We start from the raw sequence: 19,429 nt of genomic DNA, 5'->3' as shown, positions 1-19,429 counted from the left end.
ATAGAATCACAGAATGGTTTGGGTTGGAAGGGATCTCAAATATCATCCAGTTCCTGCTCCCCTGTCAAGGGCAAGGACAGCTTCCACTAGATCTGTCTGCTCAAAACCCCACCCAACCTGGCCTTGAACTCATCCAGCTATGGGGCATCCACAGCTTCTTGTGGCAACCTGTTCCAGTGCATCACCACCCTCACAGTAAAAAATATCTTCCTAATGTCTAGTGTAAATGTACCTTCTTTTAGCTTAGAATGAGAGTCTATTCTTCCCTTTTGAGGTTTGCGATATCTTTATGGTTAAGCGCTTGAGGGAGGAGGGAATAGAACTGTTTTCTGTATTCAGCCAGCCTCCAAGAACTATTTATATCATCTTAATTTTTGTGTTGTGCATTTATAGTTTCTTGTTCCCGAGACAGTAACCTGAAGCAGGTAGGACTTGGAGGCTGCCTTTGTGCACTCTTGCATGGTTGCCTCCCAGTGAGAGTGTTCCTTCTCACAGCAGAAGGCTTTTAGGTGCTCCCCACAGAAGCAGAGGGAGAGACAAGAGAGTTCTTCCATCTGAAATGTTTTCTTTTAAACATGTTAATGAACAGGCTGCAAAATACCTGCTTAGAACGGTTAATATTTGGTGCTAGTTCCATCCTTTATTTATGATACAAAACGTTAGAGAGGCTTGCTTCATACACAGCCTCTGGTTTCAAAGCATCATGCTTGCAAGCCCACTCAAATAGAAATCTTCGTTAAATATTTACTACTTTAGCAGCTTACCCTTGGATACCAAAACGTTTTTCCTACTGCTTTCTTCAAAAATTGGAAGAAGACCTGTAAAAATAGGTACGTCACCCGCAGAAGTTTACCTTGATAACCACATAGCTAATTTTGTGCAAGTGAAATGTTAAATACAGGTATTGTACATGATGAGAGACGTAATCTTTGGTAGAGGTACAAAGGCAAGTTAAAGCTTAAATGCTGGTTTGCCTTCTAGAGCTTATCCGTGACTGCAAAAGCTTGATGGCCCAGCTCAACTATTTGAAAAGGACAGTGTCTTAATGGTGTATTTGTTTTATTACTGCCATGAAGTCTTCTCCAGTGAGTCACTGACCTGAGATAGATCCAGTTTGATGGAGCTTCTTCCTAACTTAAACAAATTAATTATCAGAATGGAAAATATAAGTATTATCTAATTAGTGTCACTTGGCAAAACTGTTATTATGCAAATCATCCTGGAGGCAGCATGACAATCCTTACTGCTTCTAAGGAAGCCACCTTGGCAATGGCAATAGAGTACTTGCTTGGATTGGAGTAGGCGTTTTCATGGAGAAAGGATAAGCCAAAGAGCTTGAGACATATTTACATTGAAGCTTCTGTTGTGGTATTATTTCTCCAAATCCTAGTTCATAGAGAGAATATCAGTGGGCACCTAATTTTATGCCCTCTGGGCATAATTATCCTTTGTTATTAAGAGATGAAACTCATTGTCATTTCTGATGTTTTTTGTTTCAAAAATTTGAAAGCCAATGTTTGTTTCTTTCTCTGCTCCTCCCATGAAATCAATATGCCTTTGTGGAAACTCTACTATATAGTAGTTTCTGATTTTTTTGTTCCTTTCCAAGCAGAAGGTTGTAAGACCCATGTTCATTTCCATGAATTAATGAGTTGTTCACCACAAGAAGCTGCAGAAGGGTGAATCCTGAGCAATGGGGAAGGCAGTAGTTAACTGTTCGGGGTGTTTTTTCTAACTACAGTAAACTGTGTTTGTGAAACTGAATTCTCTGCTTATACCTTTGAAAGTAGGACTATGATAAAATATTTACAGGTATGGCATGAGGAGTAGCTAATGAATGTCTCCAGTGTTCTCAGCAAAGCATCAGAGATAGTATGCAATGCATATGAAACATAAGTTTAGTTAAGAAATCTTTTTAGTATAGTAAAACACTTAATACTCTGACTCCTATTAATATATAACAACATTGCCCTCTGTTAAGATATTTTCTTCTCTTTATATTACCTTGAATACCAGAATGTTTTGGGGTGGGGAAAATCCTATCAAAAGCTCAGCTTGTTCAAGGTATTTTAAAAAAAAAAAAACCGATGAAAATCCTGACTTGTCCTCTCTGCTGTTTGCATTCATGCAAAAGGAAACAGGTGTATCATTTACATGCTGGCAAGACTGTCAGCCTGTGTGTTAGAAACTGTGAGCCTGCTTTCGTACCTTTGGTGTGGGAGCTGGAGCCGGCCCTTTGTAGATGGTAATAGCTGGTGGGATACAGTGAAGAGCAGCAGAGCTTGAACCCCCCCGTGCATTTTCATCATACAAGATAGGTGGGAGCTGTTACCACTGACCAATAATACAACGTAGTACATTTTTTTTCTGCTTTACATTAGCCATACATGTATGTGATCCACCTCATGAGCACAGGGAGAAAAGGGAAGGTCCATTTTGGTAATGGACATGCTTTCCAAAGCTTAAAATTTGGATTTGTTCTTCCTAGAAAATAGTCAGGCAGTTACTGTACTACATCTGGTGTTACAGTGCTAGCTGAGATCCTTTGGTTGCTCCTCTGCTTATTTGCTGTGTTGGTCTTGTTAGGGAAAGGACTGAAGTCTCCCTGGGGTACGCTGAGAGCCGGGAAGCCGCTTCTCCAGCAGGAGCTTCTGCTGCAGCAGCATGTTTAGCAGCAGCAGTGCTGGAGAAGAGTGTATTTGCTTGATGAAAGTCAAATATCTGATTATTCCAGTTTTCAGCTCTCATTTAGAGAACAGTTTAAAAGCAAGAAAGTTTTAAAGTTTCTCCTGTTAAAAAAGTAGCTCTATCATGTTGAACTTTATCATTTATGTTTAGGAAAAGGTGATGGCTGCAAGACTTGTGTGCTCGGTATGTTTCTGACACCTACAAATAACTTTTTTCACATCTGTCAGGGAGAGTGCTCTACAGCAGTAAATATAGTATCAAAGCAAGATTTCCCTCTCTGGAAAGAGAGAGCACTGCCTCTGCTGTAGGCTAAGTCTTTGTTTGGTTTTCATGTTTCATGATACTAATGTAATGTTTTTGCTGCTTGGCAGCAGAGCACAGAAAAGCACGTGAATTGAAACCTTCAGAACACACGGTGATCCTTCCTTCAAGATCCATATAAAAAGTTTTATTGGCTTTTTTATTTTTGGTAATATGCCTGTAATATTCCTCCAAGGTCTTTAGCCTTTGAAAGTTGAAAGCTGTGTGATAAAAACACACTTGTAATAAAACACAACCTCCTTATAGAAGTTACACTAAAAATAATTCTGGTAGTACCCTCAGGGTGTTCGTCAGCTAGCAACAGCGGCTGCGTTTTCACCGTGGAAAAGCAGGACTGGTAGGGTCAAGGAGGATGAGTGTGTATTCCTGTGGGGAGCTTAGTAGGAGCATCCGGAGTTTTTTGAGCTTTTGTGGATAAAATGGATGTGGTTTTGTGACAATATTGTTCTAAAATACCTGGGAAACTGGAACAAGGCCAAAAGATTTCCAGGGCCTGTTTTCAGTGTGTGTTTATTTTGAGACCTGCACATGGCAGGCTGACATCTAGTAGTAACTTCACACGTTTCAAAACTAGAAAATCTGACTCCATTCTCATCAATTTCTGGGTACTTTTGTTAAAACCAGGATAAATTGCAGTCCTGGCTTTTGCTTTACTTCTTTAACGCTTTAAAAAAAAAAAAAAACACCAAACCTGTCCTGGTTTGCTCTTTGCAAATTAATGACTCACTGAAGTGTCTGCATCACCAGAAACTAATCCCATCTCTGCCTGCTCCTCATTTTCCAGACGATGATCCTGTAAAATCTGTTTTACGGGAAGGCTCTCTAACCTCCTCATGCTCATAGGTGCAAAGTGGTATCTTCTGTGAGCATGGGTGCAGGTGACCATGTTTGGCACATCGTTTGGCTAAGGCAACTGATTGATCCCAGACTTGTGCCAGCCGACAGGTGAGATCCTGCTGGACTGGAGCCTTCACTTGGTTGCGGGAGCATGGTTACAAAAAAAGCCCTGCGGCAGATGTCAATGTGATGGGATGTGAGCTGTCACTGCTTTTGTTCTTGTGCGGGAGGCAAACTCATCAGAAATGTGGATGAAATTCCAGTCTTATCTTAGGGAATGTATGTGGGATTCAGGCATGCAGGAAGAGAAGAGAACCAGCACCTTTTCAGGCTTTTTGCTCCTGTCATCCTGCTCAAAGGATAGTCTGCCAAACCTTAATTATAAAGTTTTTAAAACTCTGCTGAGATTTTAAACTACTATTGTCGCCTTATGCTTGTGATGTCGCTTTCTTTGTTTGCCTATTGCAATATATCCTGGCCAGCTCTATAGGGGACCTGTCTGTGGAGTGCCTTTTAATGTTTAGATCTAGCAGTGGTTAGAATGCATTAATGCCCAGTGGGTATATGTGTCATTTTTTAACAGCTGCCGAGCTTTCTGCCTGCTGCTCCAATTAACACATTCAGCACACACTTGCCACTGAGTGGGCTGTGTGTATGGATTAAACCACTTTGCTATTTATTCATCCAGCATATGTGATACCAGAAATGGATCAGCATGTTTCCTCTTTGTACAACAAACGAAATCAAACGGGCTCCTGAGCCTGTGCCCGGGTAAATATGAGGGCAGTATTTAACTGGCCAATAAAAACCTGTTTTGCCTTGAGATATGGTTCAGTCCATTGACTAACATCTATCCCCGCCTCCCAGCCCCTCTTCAAATGATGGAGACACAGGACAGGGAGCTCTCAGTGCTGGGCTTCCCCTCGCTGACAGGCAGGTCTCTACAACTTTGTCCTCTGCTGTTTAATAACTGCTTGAAATCCTGACTTCCTCCTTTCACTTCAGTATTTTTATCCTTTGTCTCTTTTCATGTTGAAATATTCCAGTCAGTAGATTTGATAAAGTCATTGTCGCCCCCGGCTCCTTTCTTGTTTAAAGGGAAAACAAGATGCTTTCTAGTCACAGCTGAGATAAGGGAGGAGTTTTTTCATGGTACCAGAGTGGCTTGTCTGAGGCTGCAGCTTTGCTCCGGTGCTTGCGATTGATTCATGCTGGGACAGCTCTTTGTGAAGCAGAGGGCAAAGGAGGCTGTGGGCTGGTGCTGCTGAGGGAGGAGATGGAGCGCTTCTTGGGCTTCGTCAAGCAGATAAGAAGATCTAGAAGAAGAAAAGGCAAAAAGTACCGTCCGGAGGAGGATTACCACGAGGGCTACGAGGATGTCTACTATTATGCTTCAGAGCATTTTCGAAGTAAGTGTTTTGCATAACCTCATTTTCCTTTGACTGTGATCTGTGCTATGCTTTTACATTTTAAAAAAAAACTCTAAACCCCCAAACCGCAAACAATGTTTCTTGCTAGAATCTCATCCTCATGCAAGTATTAAAACATAGGTTCCTGTTAGGGCTTTATCTGGCTGTGACTGCTGATGAACAATACAAAGCAGCTGAAGTGGCACAGCCGCTCTCAAAGTAAGCAGGGTCTGTCTGCAAACCGGGGTAAGATTTCAGGTGCAGTTAATTGAGTCTGACTGCTGGAAACCTTTTGTTAAAGCACTTTGTGTTGAGAAGTGATAGGGTGGCGGTAGCCCTTGTTTAATGCCTCTGGAAAGCTGCACGGTGGATATTTTTAAATCGCTATAAAGGCAGCCATCAGTCATTTGTAAGTTGGAGTTGATGATTAATGTTTGTGCCGGGGGAGAGTCAGTCCTCTGAGCCTCCGCTGTGATTTGGTCTTTTCGGTAGCAACTGACTCAGGTGGGCTGCTTCCTCGCTGCAGGTCCAGGACCACTTGTGAAGAATTAAGCAGTGGGTTTTGTCTGTGCTCACGTGACAGCAGCAGCTCGCCTGAAACCAAAATAAACTGCCTGCTAGGAAGTCCCTGTACAGACTGTGCACTTTTCCCTTCTGGTCATTTGGGTTCATCCCTGTACCCGTCAGGCTTTGGAGCTGCCTGGCTACCTTGGGCATCTTCCAGAGGAGGCAACTTGCCAAGAGATGCATGCAGGGATGGTGGCAGGGAAGCCACATTCAGCCCCCGTCTGGAGTATTGTGCAGCACTGTCAGGGTGAGGTCATGGCAGTAGTACCAGTTATACACAGGAGTTACCTTTTTAAAAGGTTTCTGCTATTCTGACTGGTGTCTTGGTAGCTTTGCAGTGAAGCTGTGCTTTTTGTTGAGCGGCTGAAGTTTGATGCACTTTTTTTGTTGTTCTGTACTGTTGTGAGTAGCTGGTGGTATCTTTCTGCATCATTTGGCTTCATTTCCATTTTGCTGAAAAAAATTGTAAGGTCCTTACATTTGTTTTAAGATAAAACAATGTGATTATGCTTAACAGCACCAGAGTACTGCTCTCCTGTGGAAAATTAGGAAGCAAGATATTTTACACCTGTGTTTTCTCTAGTGCACCATGCTTGCCTTTCTCCAAAAGTATATTAATTTAGAGTTTTTGGTTGTTTACTGAGTTTCTCCTTAAAGCAGTCTTAATCTCCTTAAAACAATCTTGATCTTTATCAATTTTAAAGAAAATGTACTATGCTCATAATCCTATATAGTTCATCTGTGTTGTTAAGACTGAGTTCTTATAAGAAAAGGTGTGTTTTGGGGGGGCAATACAGTTGTAACAGGTAACATATTACTGTAAAATCTTCTCCATTAAGAACTAAAATTTTTACATCTACTTAGCACTGAAAAGTGTGAAAATGATACATGTTAGTGAAAGCATGTAACTTTTTCTTGCTTTAGTATGTAAATGAAAGGAATGTGTCAAAGCAGTATGTCAAAACATTTCCCTGGCTGATTGTTGTTGTTGTTGAAGGTCTTTTAAATAAGAAAGGAAAACCCCTCCAAAACCTGTCACAAGTAATAAGGATGTCTTGAATGCTGATGAATAAATTATTAACTCTTGGCTTAATGTAAGGCACTAAGATTGAGCCAAATGTCTAATAGGTTTTTCCTTTTATTCTACTTAGAAAATAAATGGATAGTACACACTTTCAGCCTGTGGAGGTCATAAGTATTTCAGACTGGATGATGTGTGTCAGATTTTGAAGTGGTGTTTACATCGGTGATCGTAACACTCAGATTGAATGGTCATAACAGTGCACAGTCGTGTGGAGCTGGATGCACAACGAGTTTGAGTTTGCAGCTTCTTGCAGTTACTTATACCAAACCTATCACAGGAGATTTGAGATGTGGAGTCTTTATAGAGATACCACATCAAACACAATTGCTTCTCAAGTGCTGCTTTTGTCTGGTCTTCCCATGTGCTATGTGTGTCACTGTTTTGGTTGGATAGGTGTGGTAGCTACTTAAAGCAATGCACAGAATGCGAAAAGATGCAGCAGCTAGTGCTTCTAGAAATGCTCACTTGAAATTGAACGGGGACAATGAAATGTTTCATATTTAATTTAATTATGCTCTGGTGTTATGCTGTTCATAGCAAACTTAGAGTATTTGCAGAGCCTTTAATAGCACTTCCTTCTGCGTTCATATGCTTAGAAGAATGCATTCTTAAGAATAAGATCATATTTATTGGTGTGAATTTCAGAATATCACAGCTAATGAAATCAAAGACCTGTTATGCATTCAACTAGACAGAGATGGAGATTTTTTAGGTTTAATTCCTCTCCCGGCATTGTTCACCATCCCTCCTCCTTTGTCATGTATGAGTTATATATCCAATTAGCCAGTGCATTTGAAGATTGTCCAGGCCAATCACTTTATGAGCTTGTTACTCTTTCTCCTCCCCCTCTTCCCCCCACCCCAGTATTGCTTAGTCTTGTATGGAGTCAGAATTAATGGCAAAACGCAGTAACTACATTAGAACAACCAAAGAATCAAACAGAAAGAAAACAAAGTTAAAAATAGAATAAGCCTCTGGGAATCACAGGAAAAAGGTGACTTTAATTTGTCCTCAGCCCAGCTGTGTCTGCATATTGGGATATTGTGGCTCCCGCTGTTAGGTATACTGTCTTTACTCCTCTGAAGCTTTGTCATGGAAGACACACATTAGCTGTGATATTGGGACACAGCTGGATGAAAAGAAGGTGCAGCAGTGCCTGAGGCTTCCTCGATTAAAAAAAAGACTCGAGCTCTTGTATCAGGTATCTTTTTGCTCGGATGTTTCATCCATTTGGGTTCAATTAAATAGATAACTTTGTTTTGACATGGAACATCAACTCACTTGTCCTTCTGAAGAATCTCTTTCTGTGCTACATAATGCCAGAATAACTAAAGTAATAGTTGTAGTACACAAACGTATTGACATTAGTGCAGGCGTCACTTTGGTGAGACTTTGCAGTGTGAACATAATCGGTGATGAAGTTGCCGCCCAACCTACTCAGACATGTTGGTTCTTATTGCATAAAACGCTTTAAAAATCATTATAGTTATCTTGCACAGCGTTACAGCACTTCCATTGAACCTATTCTTTTTAATGAGGCTTTGCATGAAAAAATTGTTACCAAGACTGATAGCGAACATCAGGAGTGCTGCGTAGAGCAGAGCTGCCTGGAACACTTCCAGAAATGACATATGTCCCTTTGCTGAAGTCAGGGTGTTTTGCCAAGTCCATCGAGCTTCAACCTTATCTTGAGTAGGAAGGGTTTTTGGGGATCCAGCCTGATTTGGTCACCTCTGGCCAAAAGAAACAAAATACACTTCCTTTCCTCGCCCCAATCTGATTTTGGTGCTTAGTCTTTTATTTTGCAAAATGCTTGGAAGGGTTTGGGTTTGTTCCAACCACTTTTGGAACCTCTCAGGTTGTCAGGATCTGCTTATGCAGGTCCAGAGGGCATCACTCTGAATGTTCACTGTTAAATATTGTCTTATTTCTGTTACTACTGGTTTCTGTCATTCATCTCTTCCTGAAAGAGACTGGATTACATTTGTGGATCTTCTGTTGTTCCTCCTAATGTGACATCAGCAGCATTGGCCTAAAGGTTTTATTTTCTGTGTTGGTGCAATGAAAATATAAAGGAATAATTCCCCAAAACAATGTTTAAAGAATTCTACTAGTAAACACCCACTAACCCGAGAGGTCCCATTTTTTTAGCTCTGACCTTAAAATGTTCCATGTAGTCACACAGAGTCCCACAAATAATTTCTTTTTCTATCCTTTGTCAAGACCTAGTATATGTTGTTTGAGAAAAGCATTGATATTTTAGGTAAAGTAATCTGCCATAGTGTATCTGCCATAAAGTCGTGTATTGTTTTTCTCTGCGGTACCCTTTATTAATTATTCCACAATTCTTGTATGAGAATCATCTGGTTCCTCGGTTTTAGGACATCAATCTCTTTGAATTTGCCGCTAAAATGCACATGGCAATCTTTCCTTTCTTTCCATTAATTGTTCCATTTCTCTCCCTCTGTCATCATTGGAAAGTGAAGGTAAAGTATTTGATTCATAGCCTTGCAAATAAGGCAGAAAGGAAAAACTGGAAAATTTTGTATAACTCCAAGTTGAAGATGTTCTGTTTGTTGACTGAAATCAGGGAATAATTAGTTAAAATTAATATTAGATCTATGATATGCTATTTGGAGTGATGTCAGCAGAAGAACTCTGCTTGTGTGTTATTCTCCAACACGACTCAATGTTATGGTGCAGAAACTCCCTCAGCTGCCAAAATCTTAATAACAAATATCTTTGCGTTTCATACCCTGGGTGGCTTTAAAGCTGTATTAAATATTGATGGATGAGGCTTGCTACTGAAATAGCACTAAGACAAAACACTGAGGGAAGTGATATGCCTATGGCTTCTTAATGCTACAGTCAGTAGCAGCATTGCTCTTGTCAAGATTTTCTATTTCATGAATTAGTACAAATAATTCTTCTTTGCAGCAGTCTCATAGATTTGATTGGGGTTGTAAAAAGAGTTAATGGTTTTATGAGTAATATGGTGACAAGGGCATTGAATATCTCTAGCTCAGGTTGCAAAGATGTTAATTGATCCTAAGAATGAGGAATGCAAGACAATTGCTTTTCATTTTACAAAGAGCGTGTGTTGCTAGTCTGCAGTTTAATTGGATGTGTGCGTGTGTGGGGCAGGGGCTTTGGTGTTTCTCCTTCCATCCCGGTTCTTGTCATGTCAGTACAGTCACATCTCAGCTTTCATTGAAACTAAAGGTAATACATGTGTTGCAGGCTACAATAAAAAAGGCCTGGTAACCTAAGCAGAGAATATGGCTGGCCTTGAGAAGACAATGAAAATTATACTTTTTAAATAACTAGAATTTGTTAAAGCTTCATATTTCCTTCTGCCTAATGATTGTTTCATGATTAATGGGCCATGAAATGTTTATTAATGTATCACAGTTCTTCAGTATTTCTGTCTGTTTTCCATAAATCACCTCTTTCCTGAGATCTAGATAATTGCAGAACCATGAGTTCAACCTGACCGCGATGTGATGCTTGTGTCCAGAGAGACTTTGTCATCACAAGGCTGCTGTCCGTCAGTTAACAAGCCAGGCACAGTGATAAAGAAGGCTTTGCTGTTGAGACAGACAGTACCAACTTTCCCATTCAGAGATTTCTCAGTGAAACAAAGGTGGAAGCAAGTAACTATTGTCTCTGCATCCACTTCCAGGTTAAATCTTCCCCTGTGTAGGGGGAAGATTACAATTACAGTGTTTTCCATTTTAGATAAAATTTAGGCACTTGTTAGATAAGTGTTATACCCTCATGTTCTTTCTGTTGCTTTTTCATGTGTGTTAGAGTCTGTTTTGTTTTGGTTTTGTTTGTTTTTTAAAGAGGTGGTTATTGCATTAAATGCAGTTTTGTATTTTCTGCCAACCATGCTCTTTCAAAGGGTCACTTGACTTCTGATGGGCTGTATGTGTGTTTTAGAGATGATCCCATTTATCTACCATTTTGTTCATCATGGTCATTAATGAATGTATCCTTTCTAGAAGAACCTAAGAGGTGGAGAAGAGTTTACATATCCTTTTCATTTTATAGATAGCAAACTAGTGGGAATGACTTATACAAAAGAAGGGTATTAGCAGCTCTTGAGCATCCCATGAAATCATTTAAATCTTCCAAGGCCATAAGAAATATGCATATATTAAAATCTTGTTTTACTCTTGTCCTGTTTTACATTAGATAAAAGCCTGTAAGTCTTGGGATGGGGCTTATGTTTGTAGGTGCTTAAGCTGTTTGAATATTGGCTCTAGCCTCATTGTATTGTTTATATAAATTAAAAGGTACTTACACTGGTGTTGTTACGTGTGATGCCCAGTTGCAGCACCTTTCAGTGGGGCACCTGTGGATGTGGAGTTCCCCACAGGACTTGACCCATGCATTTCTTCTAGCCAGGCAGGCGTGTGCTGGTTTTGGTGAGACATTATCGTTATCTATGAAACAGGCCACAGAAATTTTACCATTTTTTTCTTTCCTAAAGCAGTGGTACAACAGCCAGTTTGTTTGTTAGTAACTGGATCACATTTTTAAATGACCCTTTGTGGCTTTTCTGCAAGTGGCCCTTAGACTCCTGGGGCAGCGCAGAGCAGGGATGATAAAATATTGCTTTAGAGCTACTTGAGGGAAACAGCTTATTTATTTTAAGTCACTGAAATAATGAGACCTGAGTTATATAATTGTTTGCACAAAGTGTAAACACTTTTCTCTGCTAGCAATTACAAGTGTACAATGTCTGTGTTACTTTTCTTTCATTTATTTTTAGGTCCTATTATTTGCTGATTTATCAGAGCAAAAATCTTCATTGTCCCTGCTCAAGAAATGTATTTGTTGTGGGTCTTCCTCCTCATATAGTGGCTGCTGGTGTGAGGTTGTTCCTTCAGTGTTTTACAAAATTTGCCACCCTTTGTATTTTAGTATATCTAGAATATAAGATATGCAAGTTAAAACATTGAAATTTAGAAAGATTTGCACTGTCTTCTTCCTGAAGTGATGTGTAAGTTCATGTTTTTAATGATGACTTTACCAGTTTGCATCGTGAACATGTAGTGATGTGATTAGTTTTTCTCCTTGGATATTGTGAACATCAGGTTTTATGAACTAAGATTAGGGAGAAGGGTAAAAGCAACTACAATTTTAATATTGGCCTTCAGTTCCAATGGAAAACTTAAAGCAATTAGTGGAGTGAAGAAGGAAACAGCAATATAAGCTCCTTGCTGATGAGATTATAAACATTTATTGAATGATTGCTGTGTTTTTTTAGTAGGGCATGCCAGCAGCTATAATTAATCATCAGCATTAATGTAAACACCTGTTTACTGTAAGTGGTATTTGTATGAGGCAAATTTGGTAGTCATCATATGTGCTGAAATTGCTAGGTGACTTTGTTTGATGTTTTTCAGTAGTAAAGAACAAGGGTAGTGCTGTGGGTGTGTGCAGGAGCCTGTAATGACCAGATTGTTGATGACCTGGGCACCTGAATGCTACCCATTTTTTCCACAGGATTTTCTCTTTTCCCTCTGAAACCCAGGAAATTATACACAAATCAACATGCAACACTTGTAGTTCTGAGGCCACCTACTCAAATTTAAAAGATGGTTGAACAAAAGGTGCCTATAGAAGTTCAGTGTGACCTCCTTTAAATGAGTCCTTAATGAAGGATTACTTGCTCATTTTTCCATAGCTCTTCAATGGGTTCAGTGCATGGTGGAGGCTGCACCGAGTCCTGGTACAGTGTTGTGCCTGATCTTCCACCACCCTTTCTGTCGGGGCTGATCCCTCATTTCCTTGACCCAAAAGCTTGCATTTGCAACCATCTGGCAAAAGTTCCTATAGAATGCCTAGGGAAATATGGGTTGTATACATAAAAAAATTGTATAAGCATCACTACTCTGAAAATCCAGTTGCAAAGCGTCTCAGGCTGCAACCTTCAAACTGTTGCATACCTTTGATGATTATCTATGCTCTAGTTCTCCACCTGTGAAATGAGGTTAACGGTACCTCTCCCTCATTGATACACTATGAAAATAAATTAGTGTTTGCTAAGCTCTCAAATGCTACAGTGACAAGCACCACGGAATAGCTTGGGAAGATTTTAATGTCTGTCCAGAGAGAAGAGCTTGAATAACATGTAGGACCTAAGGCATGCAATTACACTTTGAGCAATGAGGGGAAAACAAGTCTCTGCTGACATGGACACCATGGGCAGCTGTGGGACTGAGGAGGGAGGAATTGGGTTTATTTTTCTGCTGTCCCTGGGCAAACTGAATAGGTGATGAGAGACATTTGAGAAGATCTATCCCAGAAAGGTGGCCAGGGGAAGAGCTGAACTGAACAGGAGTGGCAGGGTGCTAGAGGAGGTGCAAGATGTCACCACCCTGCAGGAATCTGCAGGTTGTGAAGGACCTTGGTACTCTGCTCCTTCAGCCCGACAGAGGGAAAGCAAGGAATGAACCCTTCAGATTTTCCCAGCCTGTTCTGCACTTACTAAATACAATATAAAATCTGGAGCCCTTCTGTAAGGTACACGGCCACTATGTTTTCTGCATAAAGATGACATTGGAAACAGGCCATCAGAGATGGTTTTCCAGGTGTCAAAATTAGGTGTGTAGGTATAGCCCTGGTGCTTGTAAGACCTGTGTGTACATGCTTGGATATAGGTTTGCAGAGGGCAGAGAAGATGGAAGGGAAGATAGTTATGGGACAGTGAGAAATTTCTTTGGAGACACTCAAAACTTAACTGAACAGTGCTGCAAGCAACCTTATCCTACTGATTCATGTTAGATCCAGCTTCAGAGCTGGCTGTACTCTGAGCAGCGGTCCTGGGCCAGAGGGCTTCCAGACAGCCCTTCCAACCTCGATTATTTTATGATTTTATGAAAAGGAATTTTGATTGGAGAAGAAGGATTGTGGAAAGCTGAATGGAGAATGGTAGAGTGATTAGAGACAGCTCTGGGGGAGATAGTGTTTGAATGAAACTACAAAAAAGAAAGTGAAAACGAAGGTACGCAGATAACATCTGAAGTGTTAACTCAGTAAATTGTGCTTTCAGATTCCTTCAATGCTCCCTTTGGGTACGTTTAAAAAGCTCTGTGGCTGCTCAGGTTTATGTTATTTTGATAACACTGTCCCTCTCCCAGAAGGGTAAAAATCCTCACTCAGCAATATACCTTGTTGCTAACAATACACCTTGTTACTATTTTTGAAGTGGGTAGCATCTCAGCTTTCTTTTAGGGAAAAAAAAAAAAAGGGTTCACAGTGTTATACAAATAAATTCAGTAAAAAATTATTGGTACACAAATACATATATTAAATACAGAGAGTGATACTAGCTTTTTGCCCTCTCTGCAAGTTAGAGTAGAAAATAAGTGAAAGCCCTGGTGACCTGCTATCTGCACCCCATTTGTAGAGGCGCATATGAAGCTGTGTAGTAGACAAGAGGAATCACGGCAGGAGCTGCGGGCTGCAGTGCCAGCTTTATTAGTGCTGAATGCTCGGAAGTCAAAAGGGATGTTTGCCATGCTGTCTGATAGGGATGTTGCATCTGACAACCTAGTTTAGGGGAAATGAGAAGATGTCTGTGCAGGAAAGTTGGGAGAGAGCCTGGATCTCTGGCAGAGCGCTGCCAGCAGCAGCGGCAGTGCTCAGGTCAGTTGTCAGTAAATCAAAGTACATCTGGTGGCATTTACAATTCAGAAAGCAGGAACACAGATTTTCCATTGAGTGGTGATAGAATTTCGCGTGGCCTGTCGTGAAAATGCTACATTCCCTTTCATTGCTAAAAGGAGACGGGAGTGACTTCTGAAATGGAGAGACTGTTTAGGCTGGTGGTTATTACTGTCTGTCAATAATTAAACAAAGTGGAGTGCAGCAAGATGGTGGATCTGCTGGCCTCTCTCCAATCCCTATGAATTTAGAGATGCTTTGGTAGTCTCTGCAATGCTTCCTTTGTAACTTGACCCATATTTCACTTGGACTTCCCCAAAGTTTTCTAGAGGTGTTATGCAGACATCCCCAGCACTTCTAAATCTGTTGGCATTTGCTTGTGCTACGCCCTGCCTGGAAAACAGAAAGAAGTCTTCTCAAGCTTAATGATTTGCTTCCATTTTTCTTGGTATATGCTAAATGTAATTACAGAAGTATAAGTATAGTTAGACATGTAGTGAGTTTGAGAACATTCCTCTGCGCTCTCAATTGTTGTGTGTGTGTTTGCTGGCTCATTCAGGCAGGGAATACCCAGATCTGCCCTGCAAGCAGTGAGGGGGAGCAGATAGGGAGAGGTTTGTCTGCTGGAAAAGAGTGCAGCCTTCCCTTTAAAATACCACCAGTCCTCACCATATCACAAGGGATGGAGAAAGCACTGAACATTATCATTTTGTAGCCAGTACTCGATTTGTGTGCTGCAATTCAGTGTTTGTGGTTTGTTCTCAGATGGGTAGAAAAAAGCACTCCCTTTGAGTTTCTGTTCTTTTGGGTTTTTTCACTACTTCTCTGAACTTGGGCTCTTATAACGAAATTGAACGGCTGTGGATTTTGTAGGGCAGATTGTGTCATGCAAATTGTTTCCAGAGACCGAGCAAAACTGTGGAAGGCCATTCTAGTTACAGCCCGGACTTGATGGTTCTTTGTGCTGCACCGATAATTGGGCTTTTTACAGTCACAAGTTCATTCACCAGAGGTTGTTTTCTTCCTCATAGATAATGACAGAAGTTTATTAGCTGTTGGTTTAAGTCTCTTACAAAAATGTGCTGGTGACGTAATTGTTCACGAGGTTACATCAGTATGAGTAGAGAAGGCAGCCAAGGCAACACACTTTTCCATTGTATGATAGTAGCTTTAATATATGGAAGAGACTCAAATCCTGTATCTTTCTCACAATGTTTCATTAAGACAATTTTAAAAATTCTGTGAAAGTAATTGCTTGGAACGAATTCTTACATAGCTTCAATATGTTAGTATTTTATGCATTACTGAAGTGTCAGTGGATTTGCAGGTAAAGAAAGGATAGGTTTGGTCAGCAATCTCTTAATTTGTGATAAAATGTCTTTTAAGTCTAGATGTCTCGGTAAACATATTTCATATGATTTAATTAATGGACGATGAGTGTCAGCAGCTTTATGGCCTTAGATATTTGCAGACTGCCACTAACTGATACTGGGGCATGGACAATTTAATTTGTTGTTAAGTAACCTAGAGAAGTTAATTAACTGAGACTCATGATCACTTCTCATTTTAACTACTTCTTTAGACTTGAAAGAATCTGAGAAACCAGCAGTAGTTAAAAACTTGTAATAGTTAAATGAATTGTACTGAATTCTTCTATTAATTGCTGTAGCAGTGATTGGAAATGATCAGTGCTTCCCAGAAGATCACTGGATAGTTTCTCTGTCTGTAGGCCCTTAATTTCAGCTTCTGGAATCTGGAAAATTTGCCTGTTTTTGAAGTTCAGGCTGTTGTAGTAGCGAGGGCTGAAGCGTGGAGGGAGAGGTTAGGTGATGGGTATCTAAATGAGGAAGCTGACATTTGGTATTAGATTCAGGCTGATGTGTACTGTGGCATCTTTTATTAAAAGTCTTTACCCCCCGAGCCTTTACTGATGCATACGGTTCTTCAGTTTTTCATCAGGGCCTTGGGCAATTGAGTGACCCTGTTTTATGGGTTTGTTTGTTTTCCCAAAGAGGAAATTTCATGAACTTCTTGAACTACAAGCCTGGAACTCCTTTCTCTTCGCATATCCTGAAGTATAGTTTGAGTACACAGTGCCTCATGAAAGGTTTTCTTTGTTGTATTTTTGTCATAAAATCATGTTGCAAAGGGGAAGAAGTTAAGACATCCCATCTGCAGTCATGGAAATCCTCATGCAAGCATGGGCTGTATCTTTTCACCTTTTGACTGAAAGGATGCGTGCGTAGGTCTGTGTGTGTTCCCTGTTAAAGCAGAAAACTCCTGCTCATGGTCTACAGTATGTCATTTTATTTTAAAAAGCACGTTACTGGTATAGTGACCGCCAGCTGCTCTTTCTGTTTATTTATTTGAACAGAATTATATGTGCTGCTCAGCAAACCAGGAGGATGATCGGTTGCTGATGTGACAGAACAGTTTTGAGCTTGAGATGTGTGTGTCTGGCCTTAGGTTTGACCCAAGGCCACTGGGGATGCCTTGACTTAAGGCTAGGTCAAAAACAATGTGAATGGGAAACTGTCTGGGGAAGAAGCAGAGGAAGTGTAGTTCAAATAGCCTTTGTATCTGCAAATTCAGCTTGTTTATTCAGACGTTGTGGTCTTGGGTTTTAATGTGTTTTTCTATGCATCTTACAGTGCATAAGAAGACTTGTTTGTTTGTTTATTTATAGCTGCAGCACGGAAAACAAAGCTTTCAAAAATTTGTCTGCAGTGATTGCACTTTTCCTGCTTAGTGTTTATTTTATCAAGCAGGTTTGTAGAGTTGGCAGTGGTTTTTATGATGTTTTATATTGTCTCCACTGTGCTTTGCTGTAGGCCAGCGAAAGATTTGGACCTAAAAATGCTGGGCATGTGAGTAACACCATTAGTGTGAGCAGTCCCATGGGTGAAGGTTAGATATAAGGGTCTGTAGCAGTGAACCCTAAAGAAAATGGGTAGAATAAAAGTAATTCTAAGAGATTGTTACAAATGTTTGTTGCTTGTGTTGTGTTTTTGTAGTCTGTTCCACTTTTTGGCAGAGATAAAATGAGGATGCTGATCATTCAGTCAAACTATCAAATTGTTTCTTCTAAGATAATTTGTAAGCATGCGCAGTTTTATTTCATTTTGATTCACAAGTGAAATTGTTCAGACTTTATAAACAAAGTCAGTTGATTGGTTCTGCATTATTTCATTTCAATGCATGATTTCAACCTTGTTCATTAAAGCTGAAGTGGAAGCCTGGGTCTGAAGGACCACTGTTGGCAGGAACCACTAGCCTGGGGCACAGAATTCAATAATCATTGATTAATACAGTTTACTGCTGATTTCTTTTCTTTGAAAAAGCCAATTATTCTTGCCAATATCTTTTATACATAAGCCTTCACTTAGAATTTGAAATTTTAACCTGTATTAATAATGTCTTAAATTGTAGTGCTTCTGGGAGGGAGGAGAGGGAGTGGAGGGGAGGGGGAGAAGGAGGGAAAAAAGTGAGGCTTATTTAACACTAACTCCGAAATACTGTTTCACTGAAGCAAAAACTGAAGCAGATAGATATATTATAGTAAATTGCCTGCCAAGTACAGTGATTTTTTTAAAATTATTATTTATTTTGCTCAATTGCAAGAAAATTATTTAAGGTGGAGCTTTAGAGAAGACTTGACTGCTGCTCTTTACTGTATGAAACCCAGTTGTTATTACAGAATCCAAGCAAACAAATGTGGGCTTCCTTTGGTATGGAGGCCAGTAGGGGTGCTCAAGTTGTTAAATGTTTTGGACAGGAGCTAAGTATGTCTGTATGTGTACATAGGAAATGTGTACAGGTAAGTGACAGCTTGAGGTTTTTTGGTAGAGTGCAAAAGATTGGAAGCAGCAAAAGATTAGCTGTGTTTTTATATTGATCTCTGTGAGAGCAGCTCAATGTTGTTTCTTCAGATGTGTGAAAAGCAAGACTTGAAGAACACGCAACAAAGCGGACTTCTGACGTGCAGTCACCGTCAAATACATCATTGAAGTTTGGAGCTTCAGGTCATGGTGCAGAGAACAAAGATACAAAGCTTTGGTCTCTGTGTCTGTAGTTAAGATTCAAGTGATTTGCAGAACTGAGCAACTATCCTTGCTGTGTGAAAGTCCTGGTGGTGTTGGGAATGGGGGAAAATGGGCACTCCTTCCACTGAGCTTTTCCTGTGAGAGCAATTATTAGGGAAAAAACCACTTGATGTTGAAATTTCAGGTCAAATATGTGTGTGCATGCATATATATGGTTTGAGAATCATTACTTTGGGGCAGAAATTTCAAGAACAGCACATATTAAATCCCCTTATACTGCTTCTCAAGTGTAGATAAGCTGCATTTCCACACAGCGAGCATGTTTGAATTGTTGAGGGGGAAAAAAAAATGAGCAACCTTCGTATCCTCAAGTGTTAGGATCACTTCAAACATCTTTGGGTTTCTATTTGTGAATTATTTCCCTAACTCTGTATTTTTGCCATAGGGAATAAGAAAATAAATCTTTACTTGATGTGAAAGCATCCTTCCGTATTTCAGTGTGTTGGGAACATCTCTTTCCCAAGCCTGTCCACCAGCAGGCTGCCTGTCTGTCCCCTGGAGTAGATATTTCTGTGCTGCTCCTGATCTGATGGGCAGCGTGTGGCATGTGGGGACATCAGCAGGTTGTTTTACTAATATTTACTAATTCCTGATAAATACCAAAGCAAATTGTATCTCTTAATTTCTGGAAGAATTATTGAAGTGTAGGAAAAAAATGATTTTTTTAACTTTTGTTTTTACTTTTTAAAATGTTATTGATTGTCTATATGCATTTGCTATATACAGTGGGAATTGAGAGCTGA

General features: G+C 40.1%; 1 protein-coding gene across 11 annotated transcripts in view; it reads left to right on the top strand.

The window, feature by feature from the left end:
- GRIP1 (glutamate receptor interacting protein 1) overlaps positions 1 to 19,429 on the top strand; it is a 334,162-nt gene that overhangs the window by 97,426 nt on the left and 217,307 nt on the right. For 4 of the 11 annotated variants that reach the window (XM_054070646.1, XM_054070623.1, XM_054070613.1 and 1 more), the window contains exon 1: positions 4,714 to 5,255. The exons of 2 other annotated variants lie outside the window; for them this stretch is intronic. In XM_054070646.1, coding sequence (XP_053926621.1) covers positions 5,123 to 5,255 — 133 coding nt within the window. In that variant the 5' untranslated portion in view covers positions 4,714 to 5,122. Of the gene's footprint in view, positions 1 to 4,711; positions 5,256 to 19,429 lie in introns of those variants that run through there. 5 more of the 11 variants (XM_054070609.1, XM_054070578.1, XM_054070659.1 and 2 more) reach the window with 3 other exon arrangements.

This window comes from Cuculus canorus, chromosome 1 (genome assembly GCF_017976375.1).
Source record: "Cuculus canorus isolate bCucCan1 chromosome 1, bCucCan1.pri, whole genome shotgun sequence".
Taxonomy (NCBI): domain Eukaryota; kingdom Metazoa; phylum Chordata; class Aves; order Cuculiformes; family Cuculidae; genus Cuculus; species Cuculus canorus.
The sequence above is the reverse complement of the archived record's forward strand: the minus strand, read 5'-3'. Positions and strand labels throughout refer to the sequence as shown.